At 30.9% G+C, this 24,370-nt stretch overlaps 1 protein-coding gene across 1 annotated transcript in view; it reads right to left on the reverse strand.

The window, feature by feature from the left end:
• Positions 1–2,509: 2,509 nt before the first annotated feature.
• LOC114166893 (uncharacterized) overlaps positions 2,510–24,370 on the reverse strand; it is a 28,531-nt gene continuing 6,670 nt past the window's right edge. Inside the window, 14 exon segments of the mRNA XM_085667531.1 lie at positions 2,510–2,772; positions 5,053–5,101; positions 5,817–5,885; positions 6,221–7,021; positions 9,150–9,761; positions 9,904–10,734; positions 12,560–13,372; positions 17,139–17,800; positions 17,884–18,175; positions 18,413–18,509; positions 21,676–21,746; positions 22,170–22,985; positions 23,235–23,954; positions 24,066–24,314. Coding sequence (XP_085523657.1) covers positions 5,844–5,885; positions 6,221–7,021; positions 9,150–9,761; positions 9,904–10,734; positions 12,560–13,372; positions 17,139–17,800; positions 17,884–18,175; positions 18,413–18,509; positions 21,676–21,746; positions 22,170–22,985; positions 23,235–23,954; positions 24,066–24,314 — 6,006 coding nt within the window. The 3' untranslated portion in view covers positions 2,510–2,772; positions 5,053–5,101; positions 5,817–5,843.

The following is a 24,370-nucleotide window of genomic DNA, read 5'->3' on the forward strand; positions in this document are numbered from 1 at the left end:
AAAGAAAAGAACTAAAAAAATGAAAACATTAATGAAAGATGGAGTTTGACTCACTCTAAGCAAACACAAATTAACAAAAAATTATAACATTAAACATTGAGAGGGAAAAGTTGACGCTACAAACTAATTTTTGATTAATATAAGAATGCTCTAACTAGCGCTAAATAGAAAAAATAAATAAAATATAAAAATATTAATGAAAGAATTGACTAAGTCCACTCTAAACAGACACAAATAAATAAAGATTAACAACATTAAATATTATGTGGATCAAGCTACAAATATAAACGTTGTTGACACTAATTTAGTAGAGAAAATAAATAAATAATAAAAAAATTAATAAAAGAGTGGGTTAAGTCAATTCTAACTAGATTTAAATAAAAATAATAATGACATTAAACATTTGTTCGTCATCCCGATGTTTAAAAATAATTTTTTATTAATATAAGTATTGATCTAATCCTGTTAAGTAGATGAAATAAATAAAAAATAAGAACATTAATAAAAGAGTGCATCAAATCTCATCTAAACGATTGTAAATTAATAAAAATATATTAATAGCAGTAAATACTATATAGACTAAATCGACCTTACAAAATTATTTTTTATTATAAATTCGTGTGCGTGGATGAAATAGAATACAAACTTAGATTAGTTTTGATCAAATGGTGGGAACAAAAAGATATTATGCACAAATCATTTTCTTCTTTTGAAGAGTGTTTTTCTTTCTTTCTTTTTTTATGATTTTCTATGATTACATTCTTCTCTCTTCACTGTTTCCAAATTAACTTTGATGGTTTTCTTTTTCATAAATACCATCACAAGCGTTAGCTAGGCTAACAATATCACTAATAATTATTTTTTTTGAAAAAAATATAAAGTGAGTGTCAGTTAGATTCAAATTATCTCTGATAAATTTAAAAAAATACGTACACAACACTGACTAGACCGAAGCTAACTATTAAAGTTCATGCTTTGTGCTAAAGGCGAGGAAACAAGAGGAAAAAGAGCAACTTAAAGCAGAAAATAGAAGGGAAAGAAAAATGCAACAACAGTCTTGTCTATACTATTGATTGATGTGATTAAAAAAGAAAGGGTAACATATTTATACATATCAGGAAGTTGTAAGCTGAGAAAGCAGCTAAGACTTATGGTAAAACAGAAAGAAAGGCTCTAAGGGACAAAAGAACGAACACTAGGTAGGCATTGTGCGAGAGAAGATGACGCTGAGTCAATTATGCAGAAAAGGAATTTTATCACTTACTTCAATTATTAGTTAATACAAAAATTATGTTAATATGAGTCGATTGGATGCTACCAGAGTGTTCTTTCAAACTTATGCAAAACGCCATAACTTTCAAGATTAAAGGGTGGGATTTTTACTTGTGCAATACCAACACCAATTAATTGTTAGCTTTAAAAGAATCTTATTTTAACAAATTGTAAATAATCATAATAAAATAATTTGAACTTCTCCACACAAATATATATATATATATATATATATATATATATATATATATATATATTCCGTATATAAGTACATTCAATTCTACAATATACACATTACCATCTAATTAACTAATTAACGATGTTTAAATTTGTTTTTTTTAAGAAAATTATCAATTAGAAATCAATTTTAAAAATAAAAGTTAGTTAGTTACTATAATAATCAATTTAGATATGAATTACAAAATTAAGAATTATTGATTACTAAGATAGTCATTGTTATAAATAATAAATTATAGAGACCATTTTAGAAAATAAATCATTGTGATAATCAAAACCTAGGTAGCTAATTTTTAGTGATCTACTTACTTTAATAACTAAAAACCATGGTATCTAATTGTAAAAATCAATTTAATAATCAATTATAATTTTTAATTTATAATAACAATAATTAATAATTTTTAGTTTCGTAAATTAGTATCTAAGTGGGTTATTTACTAATTTTATTAAAATTAATCAATATTTAAAATTTATATTACAGTCATCTTTTTATCTTCTACATATAACATTAAGATCAACATACTCATGTCCATAAAATTCGCGAACAATTAATTCTTTCTCTTTTCAGTCACCCTTATGCTTAATCTAAATCAGCATGTATGCATTGTTTTGGATCTCTTTAGTCCAACCTTAATCGGATTATAAACAAACTCTTAATAAAAAACTATAGTTTGAACTTGTTTCAATATTAATAGAAAATTTTAAATTAATTGATTATAAGTAATATTTAACTTTTTAAAATCTGATAAGGAAAAATGAATATATACATATTTATTTGAGATTACTAAAACATTATTTATTAAATTTGTTTGATATCTTATTCTAAATCTTATGTCATTATAATTTTTTATTTTATTTGACATTGAGGGAAATAAAACTAGATTGACAATGGATTCTTAAAAATGTTCAATTCTTCTATTATAATTTATAGTTTTCTAATAAATGTTTGACAGAAACCAATGCGAATAGAAGCTGAAGTGTAAATGAAATTAAAAGCAAATGAACAAAAACACCATAATCCTTTTTTATTTTTATCAGAATACATAAGTAATATAGTTAATATTACACAGGTCATCAGTTGTTCACCTTTACTCAACATTCATGACCGTTCATTTTAATCTCACACATTACATAATATAGACAATAATGTATTTCATCACCACCAAGGTAGAACAACACAATTTTTTTTTTCCTTTTTATATTTTCTTTAAAACACAATCATACATAGGGACACATTCATCTTCATCCACACTTTATGCCTTCATTCTCCCTAGGGATGACAACGGGGTGGGGCGGGGACGGGTTTCGCTATCCCATACCCATCCCCGCATAAAAAATTCATCCCTATCCCCATACCCAAACCCAACGGGTATCAAACCTTTTTCCCATCCCCATCCCTACTGGGTAACGGGTATAATCTCGTACCCATACCCGTACCCGTGTTCTAACTACTTCAATATTAATTTTTATAAAAGAAAAAAAATTATGGTAAAGAAAACATAATATTATGAAATATTCAATATTAGGAGAATTTTCTTCGATGCCAAATACCTTAAAATAAATTATAATTGTTTACATTTTATATTAGAATACCAAATAAAATTTCATGTGAACCAAAACATTTATTAAATTTGCAAACTACAACATTGATGAACTTAGTTGATAAAATTAAAAAATATTTCAAAAAAATATAAAAGGAAAACAAATATTCAAATTAAAATATATTTTAAATGTTTGTTTACTTCAATTTTTTAAATTCTAATGAATCTCTTTTTTATACACTAATAAAAGTTATAATATATCACTTGATCAAAATGACACAAAGAACAAATAATAAAAGGAAAAAAATATTCAAATTAAAATATAGTTTAAATATTTGTTTACTTCAATTTTTTAAATTATAATGAATCTCTTTTTTATACACTAATAAAAAGTTATAATACATCACTTGATCAAAATGACACAAAGAACAAATAATAAACATAATAATAAAATTTTGACATAGATTTTGTATCTTTTGAACTTCAATATATGTTGGATAGTGACAAAAAAATATTCATAGAAATTACATTAAATTTTTATATTGTAGTAAATAAAAGTTATTTATACAATTAAAGTGAAAAAAATTACAGTATGATTAATAGTGAGTTATAAAATAACAAATAATTAGATAGAATATATCGAAATATTATTCTACATGATGAAAATAAACAATAAATAAAAATATTAAAAAACTAACAAATGTGTGTTTTAGAAATAATTTGAGAGACTATCGAAAGAAATCGCACAAAGGAAATCAAATGTATAATTAAGGTATGATAAAATGAAAAAAAAAAACCTTAGAGAACTAATTATTAAATTATGTTTGAAGTGGTTAAAAATAAATAGAAATATCATTAGTGACCAAAAAATTTGTCATTAAATTACAAATAAATTAGTAATTAAATTGGTCACTAAATCAAGTACCGATTCGATCATTGAATCAGTCACTAATTTAGACAATAAATCAACTACTACCACCAATGATGAAAAATAGTGACTGATATGGATTACTGACTAAATCAGTCACCATTTCATGTTTTTCTTGTAGTGAATTATCATATACTATTCCTAAATATCATTATATATATATATATATATATATATATATATATATATATATAATTTTAACCACTTCAAACAGAATTTAAAGTGAAAAAATTACATTATGATTAATAATGAGTTATAAAATAAAAAATAATTATATAGAATATATCGAAATATTATTCTACATGATGAAAATAAAAATATTAAAAAACTAACAAATGTGTGTTTTAGAAATAATTTGAGAGACTATCGAAAAAAATCACACAAAGGAAATCAAATGTATAACTAAGGTATGATAAGACAAAAAATATCTTAGAGAACTAAGAAAACTTTTCAAATATCAACATATATACTTAATGGTTGAAAAATAACGAAAATTATTTTAATGAAACAAAAGAGTTCTTCAAATTAAACAAAAATTAATAATAATAATAAGTAAAGAATTTTTTTATATTACCTTAAATTGAGAGTATAAACATTCTCATGGGAAAGGAAAATTTATAATAAATATAAATATTAAAAAATAATATAAATATTCAAATGTGAGGCATAATTTTTTTTTTTATTAACATACATCATTTTAACATAATTACATAAAGGTTATGATAAGATAAAAAATATATTGGAGATGAGAATGAGTATAATGACAAATGAAATAATTAAAAGAAATAAAAAATAGAAATATATATATATATATATATATATATATATATATATATATATAGGGGTTACTTGATTAATTGTGAATATTTTAATAATTTAAACGAGAATGAAGATATGGCGGGGACGGGTATTATGGCGGGTATATGTACATCCCCATACCCATCCCCATACCCAACTGAAAAAGTCGGGGATTCCCCATACCCATACCCATACCCAGTCAATGCGGAGATTCCCCGTCAAAACGGGGACGGGTTCAGGCAATACCCACAGGGACGGGTTTATTTGCAATCTCTAATTCTCCCCTTAATTACTGCAATATTGAAGTCGGCATCACAGACTCAACCTAGACAAATTATAAAAAAAATGACTATACTTTCATAAAAGTGATCAAGAAATAATACGAATTTAATTATAGAAGAAGTAAAAGCATTGCAACGCAGATAATGCCATACACAATTCTCATATCCACTAAAATAAATATAAAAAAAATTATTAAATGACACTATAATATAAAATTGCTTATGTAATCATGTTATGACGTGAAGATCTGCTTTTATTTGATGGTTAAATAATTTTTTATCCCTTAACTTATAGTAAAAATTAAACTTAATCCCTTTCGAAACTTTAACCCAATTTAGTTCCTAAACTTTAGAAGTGTGTGTATTTAATCATTTTAACCAAATTTTATTAAGTTTATTTGACACTTGAAATATATTTCACAATAACATTTGAGTTGTTTACACTGTTTAATACATTCCTGTTTCAAAGTTAAATGAATATTAGTTGAGAAACACGTTCGAAATGTCAAATAAATTTAATAAATTTAATTTTGGTTAAAAACACTAAATCCATGCATTTATAAAGTTGAGAGACTAAATTGGATTAAAGTTTCGAAGAGGGACTAATTTCAATTTTGATTAAAAATTAAGGGACCAAAAACATATTTATCTCTTAATTAATTATCATTCGCATGAACCTAGAGCAAATGATAGTATAATCATACAAAAATACAATAAATAACAATTTCAGTAGCATTAATTAGTTAATATATGATGTACCTTGTTCACTATTTTCATCAGTGTGAACTATTGAAGAACTGAAATGATAGCACTGGAGGCATCTGGAGCCTGTTTAAAACAAAAGATCATATAGAAGTGAATTTTAAGTAGGATGCAACTCAAAACACATTTCACTAAAAATAATGTTCTTATGTACTCAATTCAAAGGATGAATACTACCCTTTGTTTACAGCTTTGTTATTGAACTCCCCTACCCTCCGTGAATTAATTGAACTATATTTTTCCAAGGAAAAAACAATAAGATAATAGCCTACTTATATATTTCCCCCAAAGAAAATGTATACTTTTTTTTTTAATGAAAATGATAAATCTAATTCTAAATGCCACTGTACATAGAGAAATTAAGAAGAATTTTATAATTAGATTAAGACGGTGATGCATACCTCTTCTTCGTAAGTTCTGCGCACGGCAGAATTAAGATCAGTTTCCTCTGGGTGTGAAGCATATTCTCCATAAAACCACTTTAAATGAGAATCATATTCTTCATAATACCACTTTATGGAATGATCTATTTTGTTGAATGTAATGAAAGTTTTCATGGAGCTGCACTTGATGACATAGACTTCCTTCAAGTATGGAAAACATAAAGTAAAATTGCCAGGGTAAAAACACCTCAACTTTTCTAATCTTTTAAGATCCAAAACTTGGAGCCGCTCAAATATTATTTTTTTGTCTTGATCATCAGATTCTTTTGCAACAATTGTGATCAATCCCTCACAGTCTTTCACAACCAGATTTTCAAGTTTCTCGAGATGTTTGAGTAGTGATGCGGGAAATACACTTGTAAGGCATTTACAATTGTCAACAAATACTTGTTGTAGAAATTGCATGGACAGAACTCCATGAGGATCTTCCTTCCAAACCGTTTCCAGATTTGGCAGCTCCGACAAAACCAATTTCTTTAGAGGAAAAGTAATTAATCTCTCTTGTGTTCTGCATTTGATATCAAATATGGTTTTGACAGAATCACAGTTTCGAACTTCCAATGTTTCCAAGTTGGGTAATAAAGGAAGCAAAGCGAAGGGGATTACATCTGATAAAAATTTGCACCCGTCCACAATCAAGGTTTCCAACCATCTGAAGCAAAAGTTTGGGATGTGGAGTGAGACACGCCAAATCTCTTGTAGGTCTACCCTATCTCTCAACTCAAGACTCCGATTCCATGTACAATAAGGAGATGTCCACTTTGGAAATCATCACATGTAAATAAAAACACGAAATTTATCTTTTTTCCAAGGATTAACAAGAATTGGGATTTTTTTAATTATTCAGAAATGTAAAGATAGTTTTGAATGATTGGTCGTCCATTGATTTAATAGAGTTACCCATATGATATGATTGATATTCATATGATTTATTATGTAAATATTTATATTAAGTATTTGATTTTTGATTTGTATCATTTACGGGTTACATATTCTATATATAGATAAAACTCTTCCTATCATACACACATAAAAATTGATTCTCATTTTCTCATTCTTTATTCTTCTTGGACAATGATAATATGACTTCCATTTATTAACTTCCATCTTCTACTTCTGGCGTGACTTAGTATGTGTCATTGACTAATGTATTACTATTTTTTCCTTTGAAATAATCAATGACTCACACTACACCACGTCATAGAGTAAAGAATATGAGTAAAAAAGATGGGAGTCAAAATTTAATTTTTCATTCTTTCTTAACTTCTTCTCTCTATTATTAGCTTTATTTTATAAATCTGGTCAATTTTTATAGTTTTTTCTTTCCAAATTACATTTTTATTGAAAAATTCCGTTTCGCTACTTTGATTAAACAAGGTAATATTTGAGGTAGATTTAAAATTCTAATTAATTTTCACAAAATTAAAAATTGTTTCCACTGTCAACAAGCATTAACAAAGTATATATAATTTGGTTTGTCAATTTAAACATAGAAATTAATTATAGAAAAGGCTCTAACTATTTTTAAATAGTTTATTAAAAATTTTTTAGAGCAACGTTTCTTTTTAAATTTTAAATGAATATTAATTTAAAAATTCAACTTTCATTCAAATAAAGATAAAGAATTTTAGAGCAACCTTTATTTTATTTAAAAGTAATATATTAACTAAAATTGTAATAAAAAAATTAAATAATAGTCTTATAATATAAAAAAGATAAAGAAACTCAAATAACTCAATTATAGAAAAGTTACATTTATCTATCTTCAAATATTGTTAAATACAGGTATCTTTTCATTAATTTTAAAATAAACAAAGTATATTGCATCTTACAAATTTCTCGATTTTCTTAAAAAGATCCATAATGTATGTTGATGGTTTGATTCAAATATATTTTATCAGTAAAAATATCATATAAATGAATACTGTGTGTTCTAAAAAAAATTAAATGAATACACTTATTTATAAAACAAAAACATTTGAACATATTTATTGAATTTATTTAGATAAATAAAGAGTATAAAAGCTACTTCTAATTGATCTCTTCCTTTAAAAAATTTAAATTAAATTTGTTAAATAATAACTTAATTTCATTTTTCCATTAAATACTCTTTATAATTATCATGAACTTCCGCATCACTTCCACATAATTTTTTATTCCAAAAATGAATTAGATGTTTTTTTTTAAAATTAAATTATAATTATCTCTATAAATATAGAGGATATAAGACAAAAAAAGAAAAGAAAAATCACTTGTACCTCTTATTCTATTCCTTTTTTGAAAGCAAAAGAAAGGGGAGTTCACAAAAAATTAAAAAATTATAATTAATAGTTATTTGTTTGATCAATGGATGAAAGTATATTCTAGATCATAATTGTAGGGAATATTGTCTTATTTTTTCTGCCCACTTCTTTTGAATAATTTAAAAAGGATTAATATATGGTAGTAAGACAATTGGATCCACAACTTTGTTTTTTATTTTTCTCATCCAATCACTAAACCCACTTTATTACTCTAAGAACACCTGTAAGAACACACAGTGATCAAAGCCTTATTTAGTAATTTTTGACCTCATTTAAGAAAACAAAAATTATTTAACATACTACTTAGTCTCAATTAGTCAGTTACTAGAATTTATCTGGATAAACTTCGCTGTACAAATTTTAACTTAAGAAGCAGATTTTATATTATTTTTCTCTCTTCCTTGCTAAAAGTTTCCAAAAAAAAAAAGTCCCACACTTTAAACTGATAAAATATTAACATCGACGTACCCTAATTAAAAAGTTACTTTTTGCCAATGATTGCTAGCAATTACAGTACACATTTTCCGTGAACAGCTACAGACATGTATTATAGACGTTGAATATATAAATATTTAAAGACGTACCTCAATCAAAAATTGCTTCCGCATAGTATAGTTGAGATCAAATTTCAGTGGAATAGCTTCTTGGAATTTTTCCAATTTAACATGAGACAATTTCGCCGTCTTTAGAGTACCTGAACATAAAGTTATCATCTTGTCGGAGTTTGTTACTGAGAATTCCTTCAAGGATGGGAAACTTAAACTCCCTCTGTAGAACCTTTTGAGCTCCAATAACCATTCAAGATTCAAACATCTGAGCTGTGGAAATATTATCTCATCCTCATCTAATTCGTCTTTTACTTTTAAACATGTCAGATTGGAGAGAAGCAATCTCCACGCTGCCAAGTTTAACCCAATGGAAATGAAATCTTGAAGAGACTCCAAATGTAATACTTTCAGGTGTAAGAGAAATCTACTGTAATAATCCACATTATTAAGGCTTTCACAACAGAAGATCTCCTTGAAGAAACCATCACACACCAGAAGCTTCTCTACATTGGGAACCTGTTCCAGAATTTCATATCGAAATGCATCCAAATGAAAACAGAGAGCAAGAACTTTTAAGTTGTGTAAGAGGTTTCTCGAAAATTCTCCTCGCAAAATCATCTTCACTCCATTTTCACCCAGTGACAGACGCTAATAATCAAGAAAAAAACACAAGCAGAAGCTGGTTAGGAGGACTGATAAAGACATACAGATCTTTTAAATTTTCATGCTAGTAAAGAAGAAAAAAATAATCTCTTATGGTAAAAAGGAGAAAATGGTAAAACAATAATACCTTTTCAGTATCGAGTTGATCCTCGGGATATGATTCCATATTTTTATAAATGTCAGACTTCAGGGGACTGTAATAAAAATACTTGAACTTTGGCAAATCCCGTAATTTCAATGATCTCACACAGGGACAGGGAAACGTAATCTCCACATTTGTTCCTCTTGGATCTGTGATATTATCCTCTGCAACAATTACCATCAATCTCTCACACTCTTCAACCACTAGATCTTCAAGTTTCACAAGATCTTTGGCTACATATGCTGGAAATACGCTTGGAAGGCTTTTACAAACCTGAACATGTACTTTTTGTAGAAGTTGCATGCATAGAATCCCATGAGGATCTTCATTCCAAATAGTTTCCAGATTTGGCAGTTTGCATAAAACCAATTTCTTCAGAGGAAAAGTGATTAATGTGTGTTTTGTTGTACATTTGACATCAAATATGGATTTGACAGAATCACAGTTTCGAACTTCCAATGTTTCCAATTTGGGTAACAAAGGAAGTAAATAGAAGGGCAGAACTGCGTCTGATAAAGACGGGCAGGCTTCCACAATCAGTGTGGCCAACTTACTGAAATAGAAGTCGAAAATATCCAACGAGACATCAAATATGGTTTTCACATAATCACAGTTTCGAACTTTCAATGTTTCCAATTTGGGTAATAAAGGAAGTAAATGGAAGGGCAGAACTGCATCTGATAAGAACCCACAGTGGCCCACAGTCAATTTGACCAACTTACTGAAACAGAAGTCGGGAGGGATCTGTAATGAGCCATCCCATATCTCTTGTAGTCTTGACCCATCATACACAAAATCTACATCTACTTTTGACATCTGCACGTCCAAAAGAATAAATAAAACTTAGTTAACTATCTCTAGAAGAATTTCTCTAACGAATCACGTTTTATAATTTACATTAGGACTACGATTCTTTCACAAACTTTTTTTACCCAAGTTCGACAAAATTTACTGTATACTTTGTCAAAAATTTGATAATAAAATTTTGGCAAAACATAATTTTTCTTTACATTACTTTCCATCAAGACCTTCAAAACAAGTTAGGAATTGAAATTTGTATTGTTGTTTAGTTATCGTAACATAAAAATGGGTTCAACCGCCCCATATATATATATATTTGGGGCAATAGTTAAAATATGTTAAAAAAATTAAAAGTTACTTTTATGAATTTGAAAATTTATAATTTATTATTATTTCTAAAATTTTATCTAATTATGTCTAAACTTTTCCAACAAGTTGTCCTGAACCTGTTTTGCATGTTTAAACACATTCTATATACATAACAATAGAAAAATAAATTTTTGACAAAATTGAAAAATTTATTAAATAAAGTAATTTCTTTTACTTTTTATAAAAGTTATAAAAATAAAATAATAAAGTGTTAGAATTTTTTTTATTAGAATTGATTGTTTGTAAAAGTTTGTCAAAATATCATTTTTGTACCTAAAGTGAATAAAGCATATGGTTTTGTAATGTATTAAAAATTAACTGTTGTGGTTTTAATATTCCGCTGTCCTTAAAGATATTTATATATTGATATAAATTTAAATTAACTGTTATAATTCTACTTTTCATTTATTAGTAATAAAAAGTATGATTTAATGTGATTTGTGGTAGAATCTTATTACTAGGACACAACTTTTGTTATTTAAGAACGTAATTCAAGCATCACCATTCAAGTATGACCTGACTTGTTCTTTGTCATGGTATAATTAATGTACATCCAACCTTCCTCACATTACAATTATATACAATCAGCAACAATTGACATCCATTTATTAAATCTCTTTTAACAAAATTATATTTTATTAAATATAATAAGTCACTTTTCCACCACTTGATGATAAATATAGTATATTTTATTAAACTTTAAAAGCATATTTATGTATTTACTAAATTATATATATACAACCACCTATTCTTTCATAATTTTAGGAAAATATGTTAAAAGATAAATATAAGAAAAGTATAAAAAATATTTATTTCATAAATAAAAATTAGCTAACACTAGTTGAAAAGGTATAATAATTTCTTAATTATCTGGTAATATTAAATATGATTCTTAAGACGATTATTTAAAAAAAAAAAGAAATTTCCGTAAGAAAATATTGTTGAACGATAATATTAACTTTTACTTCACTTTAACTACTTTATCAAAAAACATTTTGCGAAATTGTTATCATACGTAAACCACTTTTCAAAATTAAAATTAATATATCCGCGTGGCATAGACGCTAACCAGAGCTTGATTTAAGGAGAATAAAAGTAATTTAACATGGTTATCTACTTTAGAGATTTTTTTTTTTTTTATTTGATACCGTTTGAAAATCTTTGTAAAGATAAAATAATCCTAATAAAAATGATTTTTTGTATTTTTAAAGAAAAAGAAAGAGTAAAAGACAGTGAAAGGTAGTGTTAAGTAGAAGAAAAAAAACAATATGATATCAAAATACCTTTGTCTAATTCGGAGTTATTTAGAAGGCAAGCCGCTAGTATTATTTTGACACCCAACTAATTTCTAAACAGACTTTATATCCATTATTTTATTCTTCGATCTCTCTTTCTTTACAAATATAAAAGTTAACTTTTTAAAGACCCTTAAAAAGTGTCAAAATAAATATTTTCCAAAGATTAAACATACCTGTTTCAGAAATTCCTTCTGCATAGTAGAATTGAGATTAGTTTCCAGTGGAAGAACTCCTGAGCCATCAAGTATAACTTCAGACAACATGTCTGTTTTTAGCGTACCTGTACATAAAGTTATCATGTTGTAGCAATTTGTTATTGACAATTCTTCCAAGGATGGAAAATTTAAATTCCCTCTGTAGAACTTTCTGAGATTCCTTAAACAATCAAGATTCAAACGACTGAGCTTCGGAAATATTATTCCATTCGCATCTGATTCCTCCCCTTCCTCCTTAGACACTATCTCTTCAATGAATTCACACCGTTTTATCTTCATTTTTTTGAGTTGACTCAAACTCTTGGCTGTTGAGGAAGTAAACAAATATGATAAGCTAAGGCAACTTTCTACTTTCAAATATGTCATATTGCAGAAAGATACTTCGCATTCTACCAAGTTTTTTAAACTCCCGCAACCAATGACTTTTAAAGTTTCTAGGTTTCTGACAAAGGGCTCAATCCAAGAGTTCTCTAACCCAATGGAAACCGACCCTCTAAGGAACTCCAAGTGTAATACTTTCAGCTGTAATACAAGTTCTTCACTATAATCCATATTATTAGGACTTTGGTTCTTGAAGATATCCATGAAAGTACCATCAATCAGCACAAGTTTCTCTATATTGGGAACCTCCTTTAGAATTTTATACGGAAATACCTCCGACTCACAACGAAAGAGAGTAAGAACTTGTATGTTATGTAAGAGTTTTCTCTGAAATTTCCCACGCAAAATCATCTCTACTCCATTTTTCCCCAGTGACAAGCCCTTCAATAACTATGAAAAAGCAAAAGTAAAAGCAGGTTACACAGCAATCAGAGATCCATTTCTTTCCTATACAAATTGTTTATAAAGGATGGAACATCATTAATGCCTGATATACGATAAATTATTATGATTATTGAAGTTTATATTCATTTTGATCTTTTCCTTTTCAGCCTTTCTCGTCTTTTTTCTTTCTATTTTTTTTCTTCTTTATACATAAGACACAACTCAATTCATCTTCCTTTCTTCTTTTATTTTTCTTTCTATATTATTTTTTCTTGCTTCGGTATTGCATTTGAGAAATCAATGACCCCTAAGAATCTAAGTATTTGATGTGAAATATTATTTTGTTCCTATCAATATATTTATTTATATAAATCAATGTTGTTAATTAGGACCTTATTTTTGAACCACCCAGATCACTAATTAGTGAAAACTAGGTCTAATAGTTTAATCAGAACTCAATTAAAGTCAGACCACTTTAATAAAATATTATTATTTTAATTTTTTGATAGAAGAATATAATATACTAATTATAATTGATCTAATGCATCATATGTATTTTTAATGTAATAATATAATATACTAACTACCTACTTTTACACGTATATTTAATTGGTTTTGGGATATATATATATATATATATATATATATATATATATATATATATATATATATATATATATATATATATATATATATATATATATATATATATGCAGTTGCCTCCAAATTAAATTTTGAATGGCCACTTTGATCTGTTTCATTGTAGCTTCAATTTAAGAACTTAACTATTCATTTATTGAAAGTTCCCAATCAAAAAATAGATCTGTGAAATTATCTAATATATTCCTTTAGAAAATGAGATTTAACAAGCTACCAATCCTGTATATTCTGAAAACAATGGTATAAAAAAAAAAAAAAAATGGAGGTTAATAAACAACAAAGAGAGTAGACAAAAGTGAACTTTTCATGTTTTAGTTTTCGGGGTAGTATTCATATTGAACAAAATATAAAAAAGTAAAGACACTCATAATTTCATATGAATTTGCAGTCAAGGATAACACGTACCTTTTCATTGTAGACATCATCATCAGCATGTGATTTTATATGTGCAAAATTGTTGCACTGCTGTGAGCAATAGTAAAAATATTTGAACATGGGTAGATGGTTTAGTTCCAATGATCTCACACAGGGACATGGGAGCTCTTGATTTGTTCGGCTTGCATCCTCAGCAACAATTGTCATCAGCCCATTACAGTTTTCCACAACTAAATTCTCAAGTTTCACGAGATTTTGGGCTATTGATGCTGGAAACACATTTGCAAGGCCATTACAATACTCAACATTTACTTCTTTTAAATGGTGCATACTTAGAATTCCATGAGGATCTTCGTTCCAAACATTCTCCAGATCTGGCAGATAGGATAAAATCAATTTCTTCAAAGGAAAAGTCATCGTGTCTTGTGTTGTATATTTGACACCAAAAATGGTTTTGATAGAACTACAGTTTCGAAGTTCTAACTTTTCCAAATTATTTAAGAAAGGAAGTAAATTGAATGGTAGAAGTACATCTGATGAAAAATGGCAACCATCCAAGCTCAAAGAATCTAACAGACTAAAGGAGGAGTTTGGAATAGTCCATGAGCCAAGACATAATTGCTCTTGTAAAGGGCTATATCTAAGACTCAAATTTTGTCAACCTCACCTGCAAAATAGTTAGATTCAGAAACATATATTCATCACATCCAAATTTGTTTGAACTATCTGAGGATACATCTTTTCATGATGATGAAGATGAAAATAGGAAACAAAACTAACAAACATCACAATAAAATACAATTAAAACAAGGACCTAGAAAATTAAGATTCTAGATAGTAACTCAATGTAGATGGAAGAAAATGGAATTTCTTGATTAGTTAGTAACGTTATTATGAAAAGAATAGATGATGTATCATGGTGCTAGCACTTAATTTTATTGTTATATAATACTGAACTCGGCGTAATTAATAAGCCTTCCAAATTATTCAAACAAGCTTTCTTAAGTTATCTTAAAAAGTCTTCAAGTATAAAGTCTTCGAGCATACATTAATTAGAGCACTCAATTTGATTCAAAGTTTATAGGTTAATCCTAACCTATTTTTAGAATAAGTTTCCTTCAATTAACTTTTAAATACTTTTTTGAATTGCATGAATCTTTAAAATATTTTAAATTGTGAATTGATTTCTAAATAATTTACATTAATTATAAATTAATCTTTAATTCATTTTTATTATTTTCAACTTAATTGCAAGATTGAAACCCAATCCAACTTGTCACAACCTAACGCAACTCAGCCTGAGTTTGAGCTCAACTTGACCCAACCTAACTGGACCATTCCTAATTTGGATACAACTTGACCCAGGTCCAACAGAACTTGGCCTATTATCCTGGTTCAACTCAGTTTGATTTTGACCTATGCCAACTTGAGCTCAATTGACTAGACAAAGCTTGAATTAAGCTTGACCTAGTCTAACTTATCTTAACTTGAATTAAGTGTGATCAATGTAACATTAGCCCAAGCTCGACACAAACTAACTTAGACTCAACTCCATCTTGAGTTGCATTAGACCCAACCTAGTTCAACCTAACCTATGACAACCTAGTCTAATTGAAGCCAGATTTATTTCAACATGATTGGGTCTAGCTCAACCCATCCTAACTTAGGCTCAATCGATAAAAACAATGAATAGACCGTAGATTGCTTAACTCAAACTTAACACTATTAAATTCTCTAGAAGATGATATTTTGTATTCTTTATCAAACAATTACAATTTAGAGTCGATAAATCACACATTATAACAACAACAAAAAATACTTATCACAACATTCACTTAACTGAAACTCCTATTTACTTTTACTCTTATATTTTCTTTGTGTAAAGGTGTATTTTTATTTGATGTTGTGCTCAATCTACAATCACATCAACATATCCTTGATTCCATATGAAGGAGACAAACTTTTTGCCACTAAGGAGATCAATTTTTTTATCAAAAAAAAAAAGAATATAAATAGATGATCTAATGGTGATTGAGATAGTAGGTTAAAAGTGGATCAAAAAAAGTGGGTTAAAATATCATTATCCTTCATTTATACGCTGTATACAAAAAACTTTAATAGCACTAGCACTTCTTTCTGTTTTCTAACAATTTGCACCCTGACATATACACCCCATTTCCTAGTTTAACATTTATATTGATACTTCATGACTTTCTTTTCTACCGCAGTTCTCTCTAGTACAACTTTATTTTGCTCTTTTACAACCTCGAAGTCTCTGTTAGTCGATCGTCCTGTTTCTTTATGCCATGAATCAAGTCCACATTCCTTTGGGTAATGGATACCTCTGTTTGATGATTTCAGCATCTTACTCCTGTATTTAAACTCACCATTGTCCACGTTTGAAAACTGTAATTTTAGGCTTAGCAGAATCCAATTTTCGTAAGACATAATCATATCCTCTTCCTTACTTTAATTTCTTACAGTTTTGAATAAATCATAATAGTCTATTGAACTATACCAGATACTCATTTTGCTCTCACCTGTAAATTAACCTTCCCATTTCCACCTTTTACACATCACTCCCCTTCTCCCCCACATTTATGTGTTTTAATTTGTTCCTCATTTATCACTTATATTTTATAAAATTGAAATAAATAAGAGTAACAGTAGATATTCCATGAGCATAAATTTATAAACTAATTTTGAATGACCATAAAGACAAAGTTGTGAGGATTACCTCTTCTTTAGAGTGGATAGAGTATTTGAGGCGTGACAATTTCTGCAGCGTCAATGTGGTGAGACAAGGAAACAGAGAGTGTTGTGTTGTTCCTTCTTCTTCTCCACCCTTTTCATCATTCCTAAATATTTCTAACAATTCCAAACACTTTGTTACCTGAAGCACTTGAAGTCTGGTCAGATCTTTGACCACCGATGCTGGAAACAAACTTTCAAGACGTCCACATTCTTCAACATGCACTTCCTGTAGCACTTTGAGGCCAATAATTCCTTCCGGATCCTTGTCCCATACATGCTCCAGTTGTTGTAGCCTACTTAAAGATAAAATTTTCAAACGGAATATTCCTGAAGCTTTTGTCCGACTCTTCGCACCGATATTAAATATGACCCGTGTTGCACTGCAATTCTGTATATCTAACTCTTCCAAATTCTCAAAGCAAAAGAGTAAATGAGATGGAATTACACACTGTAGATCATCGCAGCCCAATGCTTTCAACCTTTTCAAATAGCGAAAGCTACTTTGGTGCACCGAATGAATGCCACGCCGTAGTTGCTTTATATTAGATGATATAATATTGTGTTTAATAGTTGGGCTCAGCCCATTATGTATTTCTGGGATTTGGCCCATTATCAATATAAATAAATTGTCCTTTGTGTAGGGTTTACACAAGGGAGATTAATTCCAAAACCCTATTTCATCTTATTTTACATGGTATCTAGAGCTTAGGTTAGTTTACTACAGCCACCGTCCCGCCGCCGCTCATTGCCGCCGCTTCTGCCGTCGTCACCGTCGCCTCCGCCGCCGCCGCCACCGTCGCCGGAGCTGCAGTTTCGACCGACGACCAGACGGTTTTGTTCGTCACGGCCAGGCGACTCCAACGCCGCAGATATCGCCGCCATCGGAGTTCTCACGCGCCTCCACGCGCCGCCGCAAGCTCCGGCAGCCGCCACCTCTCCGCCGCGCGTGACGGCGCGTCGCCGGTCGTTTTCTGCGCCGATCAACTTCGCCTGAATCGCCTTCTTGAGCTCTTTCTGAATCTGTGGTTGTTGTTTCAATCGGAGCACCTTGAATTTTTAGGGTTTCTCCCTCTATGGCTTCTTCCGCTCCAATTCGGATGTGTCATCTTTAAGCACTCCGCTGTCTGAACCCTCTGTTTATACCAACTACGTCAATGTGCATTTATCCATTGACAAGTTGGATGGCACAAATTACGCGACATGGGCATCCGATATCAAACTTTGGCTCAAGAGTCAAGGATATGAAGATCATCTCACCCAGAGTGTAACTACAGTTGCTGCAGATGAAGTTTCCCGCTTGACGAAAATTGATGCCCAATTATGCATTGTCATTAAGTCCACCATTAACTCTTCGCTGAAACAAATGTTTCGTTCATATGAAACATGTTCAGACGTTTGGGCACAGGCCAAGTTGTTATACACCAATGACACTCAGCGTCTTTATGGTGTTTGTCAGGATCTTTTCAAAGTTGTTGCTCCGCAGAGTCCTGGACCCATGGCTGAATATTTGGGCAAAATTCATGCCCTTCTGCATGAGTTTAATGAGTTATTGCCTCCGGCCTCCACTCCAGCTGAAGAACTTGAGCAACGGTCAAAGTTCTTTATGTTGTTGGCATTACATGGTCTTTCTGATGAATATTCCCATGTTCGCGACCAGATTTTGGGGTCTCCTGTTGTGCCCAACTTCACTGCTACTAGTTCTGCCCTTTTACGTGTGCCAAGAAAACAAATCATTGATATATCTACTTGTGCTGATGATTCCTCAGTCTTGGTCTCTCAGCGGGATGATCGCAATCGTTCTCGCAAGCCGGGAAAGGGACGACCCAAGTGTGACCATTGTGGCAAATTAGGCCACAAGATTGACAAATGTTATGCTCTACATGGACGTCCTGAGTTGTTCTCTATTTTTCAATCATTCTTTCATGAAATTAAAACACAGTTTGGGGTTTCTATTCGAAATTTGCGGAGTGATAATGGTCGTGAATATCTCTCTCAATCCTTCAAACATTTTATGGCTTCTCAGGGCATTCTTCATCAAACATCATGCGCTTATACACCCCAACAAAATGGAGTGGCTGAGCGCAAGAATAGGCACCTTATTGAAACAACTCGCACTCTTTTAATTCATGGTGCAGTTCCTTCACATTTTTGGGGTGATGCGGTTCTTACTGCTTGTTATCTTATTAAACGCATGCCTTCTTCAGTCTTGCATAACCAAGTTCCTCATTCTATTTTATTTCCTCACGACCCTCTTCACCCTTTACCTCTTAAAGTCTTTGGGTCCACATGTTTTGTTCATGATTTTAGTCCTGGCTTGGATAAGTTGTCTCCGAGAGCCCACAAATGTGTCTTCTTAGGATTCCCCCGCTCACAAAAAGGGTATAAGTGTTTCTCTTCTTCCCTCAACCGTCATTTTATCTCCGCTGATGTCACCTTTGACGAGTCTTCTTTTTACTTCACACACCCCTCTTCTCGTTGTGAGCCACCATCTACTACTATAGATATCCCTGTTGTGTGTGATCCTCCTAGTGTGCCCACTTCCAGTGCCACCTCGGATTCTCCTCAGCCACCTCCGAGTGTACCTATTGCGGATAGACCACCTCTTCAGGTTTATAGCAGAAGACATCGTTGCCAACAACCAACACATGACTCACATCAAGTGCCGAGTTATTTGTCTCCTCCGGTTCCAACAACTGAGTCTGATCTTCCCATTGCCCTTCGTAAAGGTATGCGTTCTACCCGTAATCATTCCCCTCATTATGCTGCTTTGAGTTATCATAGAATCTCTCCATCTTTCTATACATGCCTTTCGTCTATTTCCTCTTTGTCAATTCCAAAATCTTTAGGTGATGCATTAGCCCACCCTGGTTGGCGTCAGGCCATGCTTGATGAATTGAGTGCTCTCAAGCATAGTGGAACATGGGATCTTGTTCAATTACCATCCGGGAAATCTGTTGTTGGTTGCAGGTGGGTCTATGCTATCAAAGTTGGCCCTGATGGCACTGTTGACCGTCTCAAAGCTCGCCTTGTTGCCAAAGGTTACACACAGATCTTTGGTTTGGATTATGGTGATACTTTTTCTCCAGTGGCCAAGATGGCATCTGTTCGCTTATTCATTGCCATGGCTGCTCTTCGCCAATGGCCTCTTCACCAACTTGATGTCAAAAATGCATTCCTCAATGGCGATTTGAATGAAGAAATTTATATGGAGCAACCTCCGGGTTTTGTTGCTCAGGGGGACTCTTCTGGATTGGTTTGTCGTCTTCACAAATCTTTATATGGCCTAAAGCAGTCTCCTCGGGCCTGGTTTGGAAAATTCAGTAGTGTTGTTCAACAATTTGGCATGTCTCGCAGTGAAGTGGATCATTCAGTTTTTTATCGTCACTCCAGTGCTGGATGTATCTACTTAATAGTGTATGTTGATGACATTGTTCTCACAGGAAGCGACAACCTTGGCATCTCCCTCTTAAAGCAACATCTTTGTCGTCATTTTCAGACCAAAGATCTTGGAAAACTCAGGTATTTCTTGGGTATTGAAGTAGCACAATCCAATAGTGGTATTGTCATATCTCAGAGGAAATATGCATTGGATATTCTGGAGGAAACTAGATTAATGAATTCTAAAGCAGTAGAAACACCCATGGATCCTAATATTAAACTTCTACCTAAACAGGGGGAGCCTTTCTCAGATCCTGAACAGTACAGACGGTTAGTTGGAAAGTTGAATTATCTTACTGTTACTCGTCCTGATATTTCCTTTGCTGTTAGCGTGGTGAGTCAATTCCTTAATTCCCCATGTGAAGAACATTGGAATGCAGTTATTCGCATATTAAAGTATATCAAAAGCTCTCCTGGAAAAGGTTTACTATATGATTCCAACTCTGATACAAAAGTTGTATGTTATTCAGATGCTGACTGGGCAGGATCTCCTTCCGACAGAAGATCTACTTCCGGATATTGTGTCTCAATTGGTGGTAATTTGATCTCTTGGAAGAGCAAGAAACAAAGTGTTGTGGCAAGATCTAGTGCAGAAGCAGAATATAGAGCTATGGCTTTAGCCACATGTGAACTTGTTTGGCTTAAGCAATTGCTTCAAGAATTGCAATTTGGAGATGTCACTCAAATGACACTCATATGTGACAATCAAGCTGCTCTTCATATTAGCTCTAATCCTGTCTTTCATGAGAGGACCAAACACATTGAAATTGACTGTCACTTCATTCGAGAAAAAATCCTATCCGGGTACATCAAGACCGAGTTTGTCAACTCAAGTGATCAATTAGCAGATATTTTCACTAAGTCTCTTCGAGGACCTAGAATTGATTATCTTTGTAACAAGCTTGGTACATACGATTTGTCTGCACCAGCTTGAGGGGGAGTGTTAGATGATATAATATTGTGTTTAATAGTTGGGCTCAGCCCATTATGTATTTCTGGGATTTGGCCCATTATCAATATAAATAAATTGTCCTTTATGTAGGGTTTACACAAGGGAGATTAATCCCAAAACCCTATTTCATCTTATTTTACACTTTATAATAAATTCAGTACCGTAGTTATAAAGCAGATCCTCAGTGTATCTGAAAGTGACCTGCAAAACAGGCAAAAAGAAGGTGATGTGGTTCATAATTTGTATAAATTTACCCAGAAAAGTATATTTCTTAATCACTACATTTTTTTTGTTAAATTTCATTTTAGTTCTTATATTTTAAATTGATGGATTAATTACCTAATTTTCATATAAATTAAATAGATTAATTCTGAACTTTTAATTTAAAACTTAGCGACAATTTTTTACCATCAGATTTTTATCTTTATCAAAGTTTGAAGATTAAAAATTTTCAAAATTGCAGGCCGTGTGGTTCTTCAAAAGCTATCACTTTAATAATCTAGTATTTTTTCAATTTTAAAATTTCAAACTTTTGAAAATATTGTTTATTAACTACGCAATAGTAGAAATGTTATATAAATAAAATTATCAAATTACTTTGTAAATGAATAAATGAGCCAATACCTTATCATTGAAAACTTTTTGTATGGTGGCATTCAAGTTATGTTCCCACTGCCATCTGGTTTTTTCATCTCCTTCTACACCAAATACATTCTTTAACTTTGGTGTTATTGGCCTTCTCTCACTGAATTTCTCCATATTCGGACATTCTCTTACAATCAATATTTCCAGTGATGGAAAATCAAATTCACATTCCCTGGAACTGCAAAAGCTTCTCATGTAGTTTAGCCCCACAAGTTCTATAGAAATCAATTTGCTGAATACAATTTTCATCTCTTTGCCATTTTCACTTCCCTCATTGCTTACTATTTCCTTTACATTACCACAGTTGATTACCTTCATGGTCTTCAGTTGAACCATGCTTTGGGCCGTGGAGAATGCCATTAAGTTCCTTAATCGCGAACAATGCTTCAGTTCCAAATATGTCAAGTAAGTCAATGATACAGAGGGAGGAGCCAAATTGTTCAGTAAGTCACAGTTTTTTAAGCTTAAAAGCTCTAGTCTTCGTAGAACTGGAACTCGTCCTAATCCTAGATCCCTTATCTTTGAATGAACCAAAACTAATTCCTTCAGCTGCAATGTGATTCCGAATCTTTCTTGACGTGCAAAGTTTGCTCTTGGCTCTACCTCTTGAAGAAAAGAAGGGTAAACCATTTTTAACTTTTCTAAATTTGACATACAGTATGGAAACTGCCAGAGAAGATCGACACTTTCAACTGACATCAAAGTAAGCTCTTTTAGACGTTGCATTTGATACTTTGGTAACAACTCTTGTGCTTCATCGAAGTCAATTTCCATATACTCCAAATTGGGCAACACCTACATAATAAAAGAAATAAATGTGAATATTAAAACTACCACTAAAAATGATCATTTTAAGAATGATAATAATAATAATGATAAAAACAAAATAATATTTTTTTTATCTCTTTTTGGAATTAAGTAATCTTAAAATTTTATTTTTATTTAGTTTTCATTTTATTATCAAGTATTTTTAAATTTACGTTTCTTTGTAATCTTTTATTCTTGACTAAACATTCTTTTTGCTTGAACTCAAACAAACACTACCTCTTCAGCTGAAAAAACACATTCTTCTTCTTTCTTTGTTGTTTCACTGGTTTCTTTGAGGAATGTTTTAAGCGTCACACGCGTGCCGATGCTCAACTCCTTCAACTTTGGACACTTTATAAGATGTTTCCCCTTGTAGAAATGCTTGATGTTTGGTAGCCATTGTAATCTCACACACACTAGTTCAGGAAACACCAATGGATCATTGTTAACACCTGATGCAACTTGACTTGCAACAATTTCCACCATTTTCTCACAATGCAATGTTGATATGCGTTCAAGCTTTGGAACATCTTTGGCCACAGAAGAGGGAAACAAGTTCCTCAATTCATTACAATTATATATATCTATAGTTCGCAACTTTTTAAAATTAAGAATCCCATTTGGATCTGTACTCCATAACTGTTTCAACTTTGGGAGATTTTCAAGAAGAATAGCTTGCAAATTTGTGTCTATCCCTCCAAATTCATCTATCTCTTTATAATCATTGATTTCAAAAATCTCTTCCACCGACAGGCAACTACAAACTGTCAAGTTGTCCAAACATTCAACCCATCCTTTCATGTGACTCGGAAAAATCTTGTTTAGTTTATTGCATTCTTCAATTTTTACGGAAGCGAGATTAGAAAAGGAATCAACACTCACTTTAGTTTGCCATATATTTGTTAATCTATTCATTTTGCTAAGGTGGATTTCCTCTAACATAGGGAAGACACAAACCTGCATTTTTACGAAAACAAACTATTATTACATATAGAAATTAAACAAAAATACATAAGGTAGAATGTGATCGTGTAAAGTTAACATTTACTTATTTAAACCAATACACACCTTGTCAGCACTGTTTTCTTCAGTCTCAAAAATCTTCTCCATAATCCGACACTCACTTATGACAAGGCTTTTCAACTTCTTCAAACTGTTAGCCATAGATAGTGAACATAGATATGTCAATTTATCACAATGTTTCACAACTATTTTTATCAAGTTTTGGCCCCCAAAACATGCCGAGTGTTTGTCGCTCCATATCTTGTGGATGTTGAGTGAGGATATATTCAAGCTCTCTAAGTTTGGAGTTGCAACCTAAAACATATGTAATTAATATATTTCAACAATTAAACAGATTATTTGAATTTATA

This window comes from Vigna unguiculata, chromosome 10 (genome assembly GCF_037176805.1).
Source record: "Vigna unguiculata cultivar grain cowpea cultivar isolate G323 ecotype 2 chromosome 10, ASM3717680v1, whole genome shotgun sequence".
Taxonomy (NCBI): domain Eukaryota; kingdom Viridiplantae; phylum Streptophyta; class Magnoliopsida; order Fabales; family Fabaceae; genus Vigna; species Vigna unguiculata.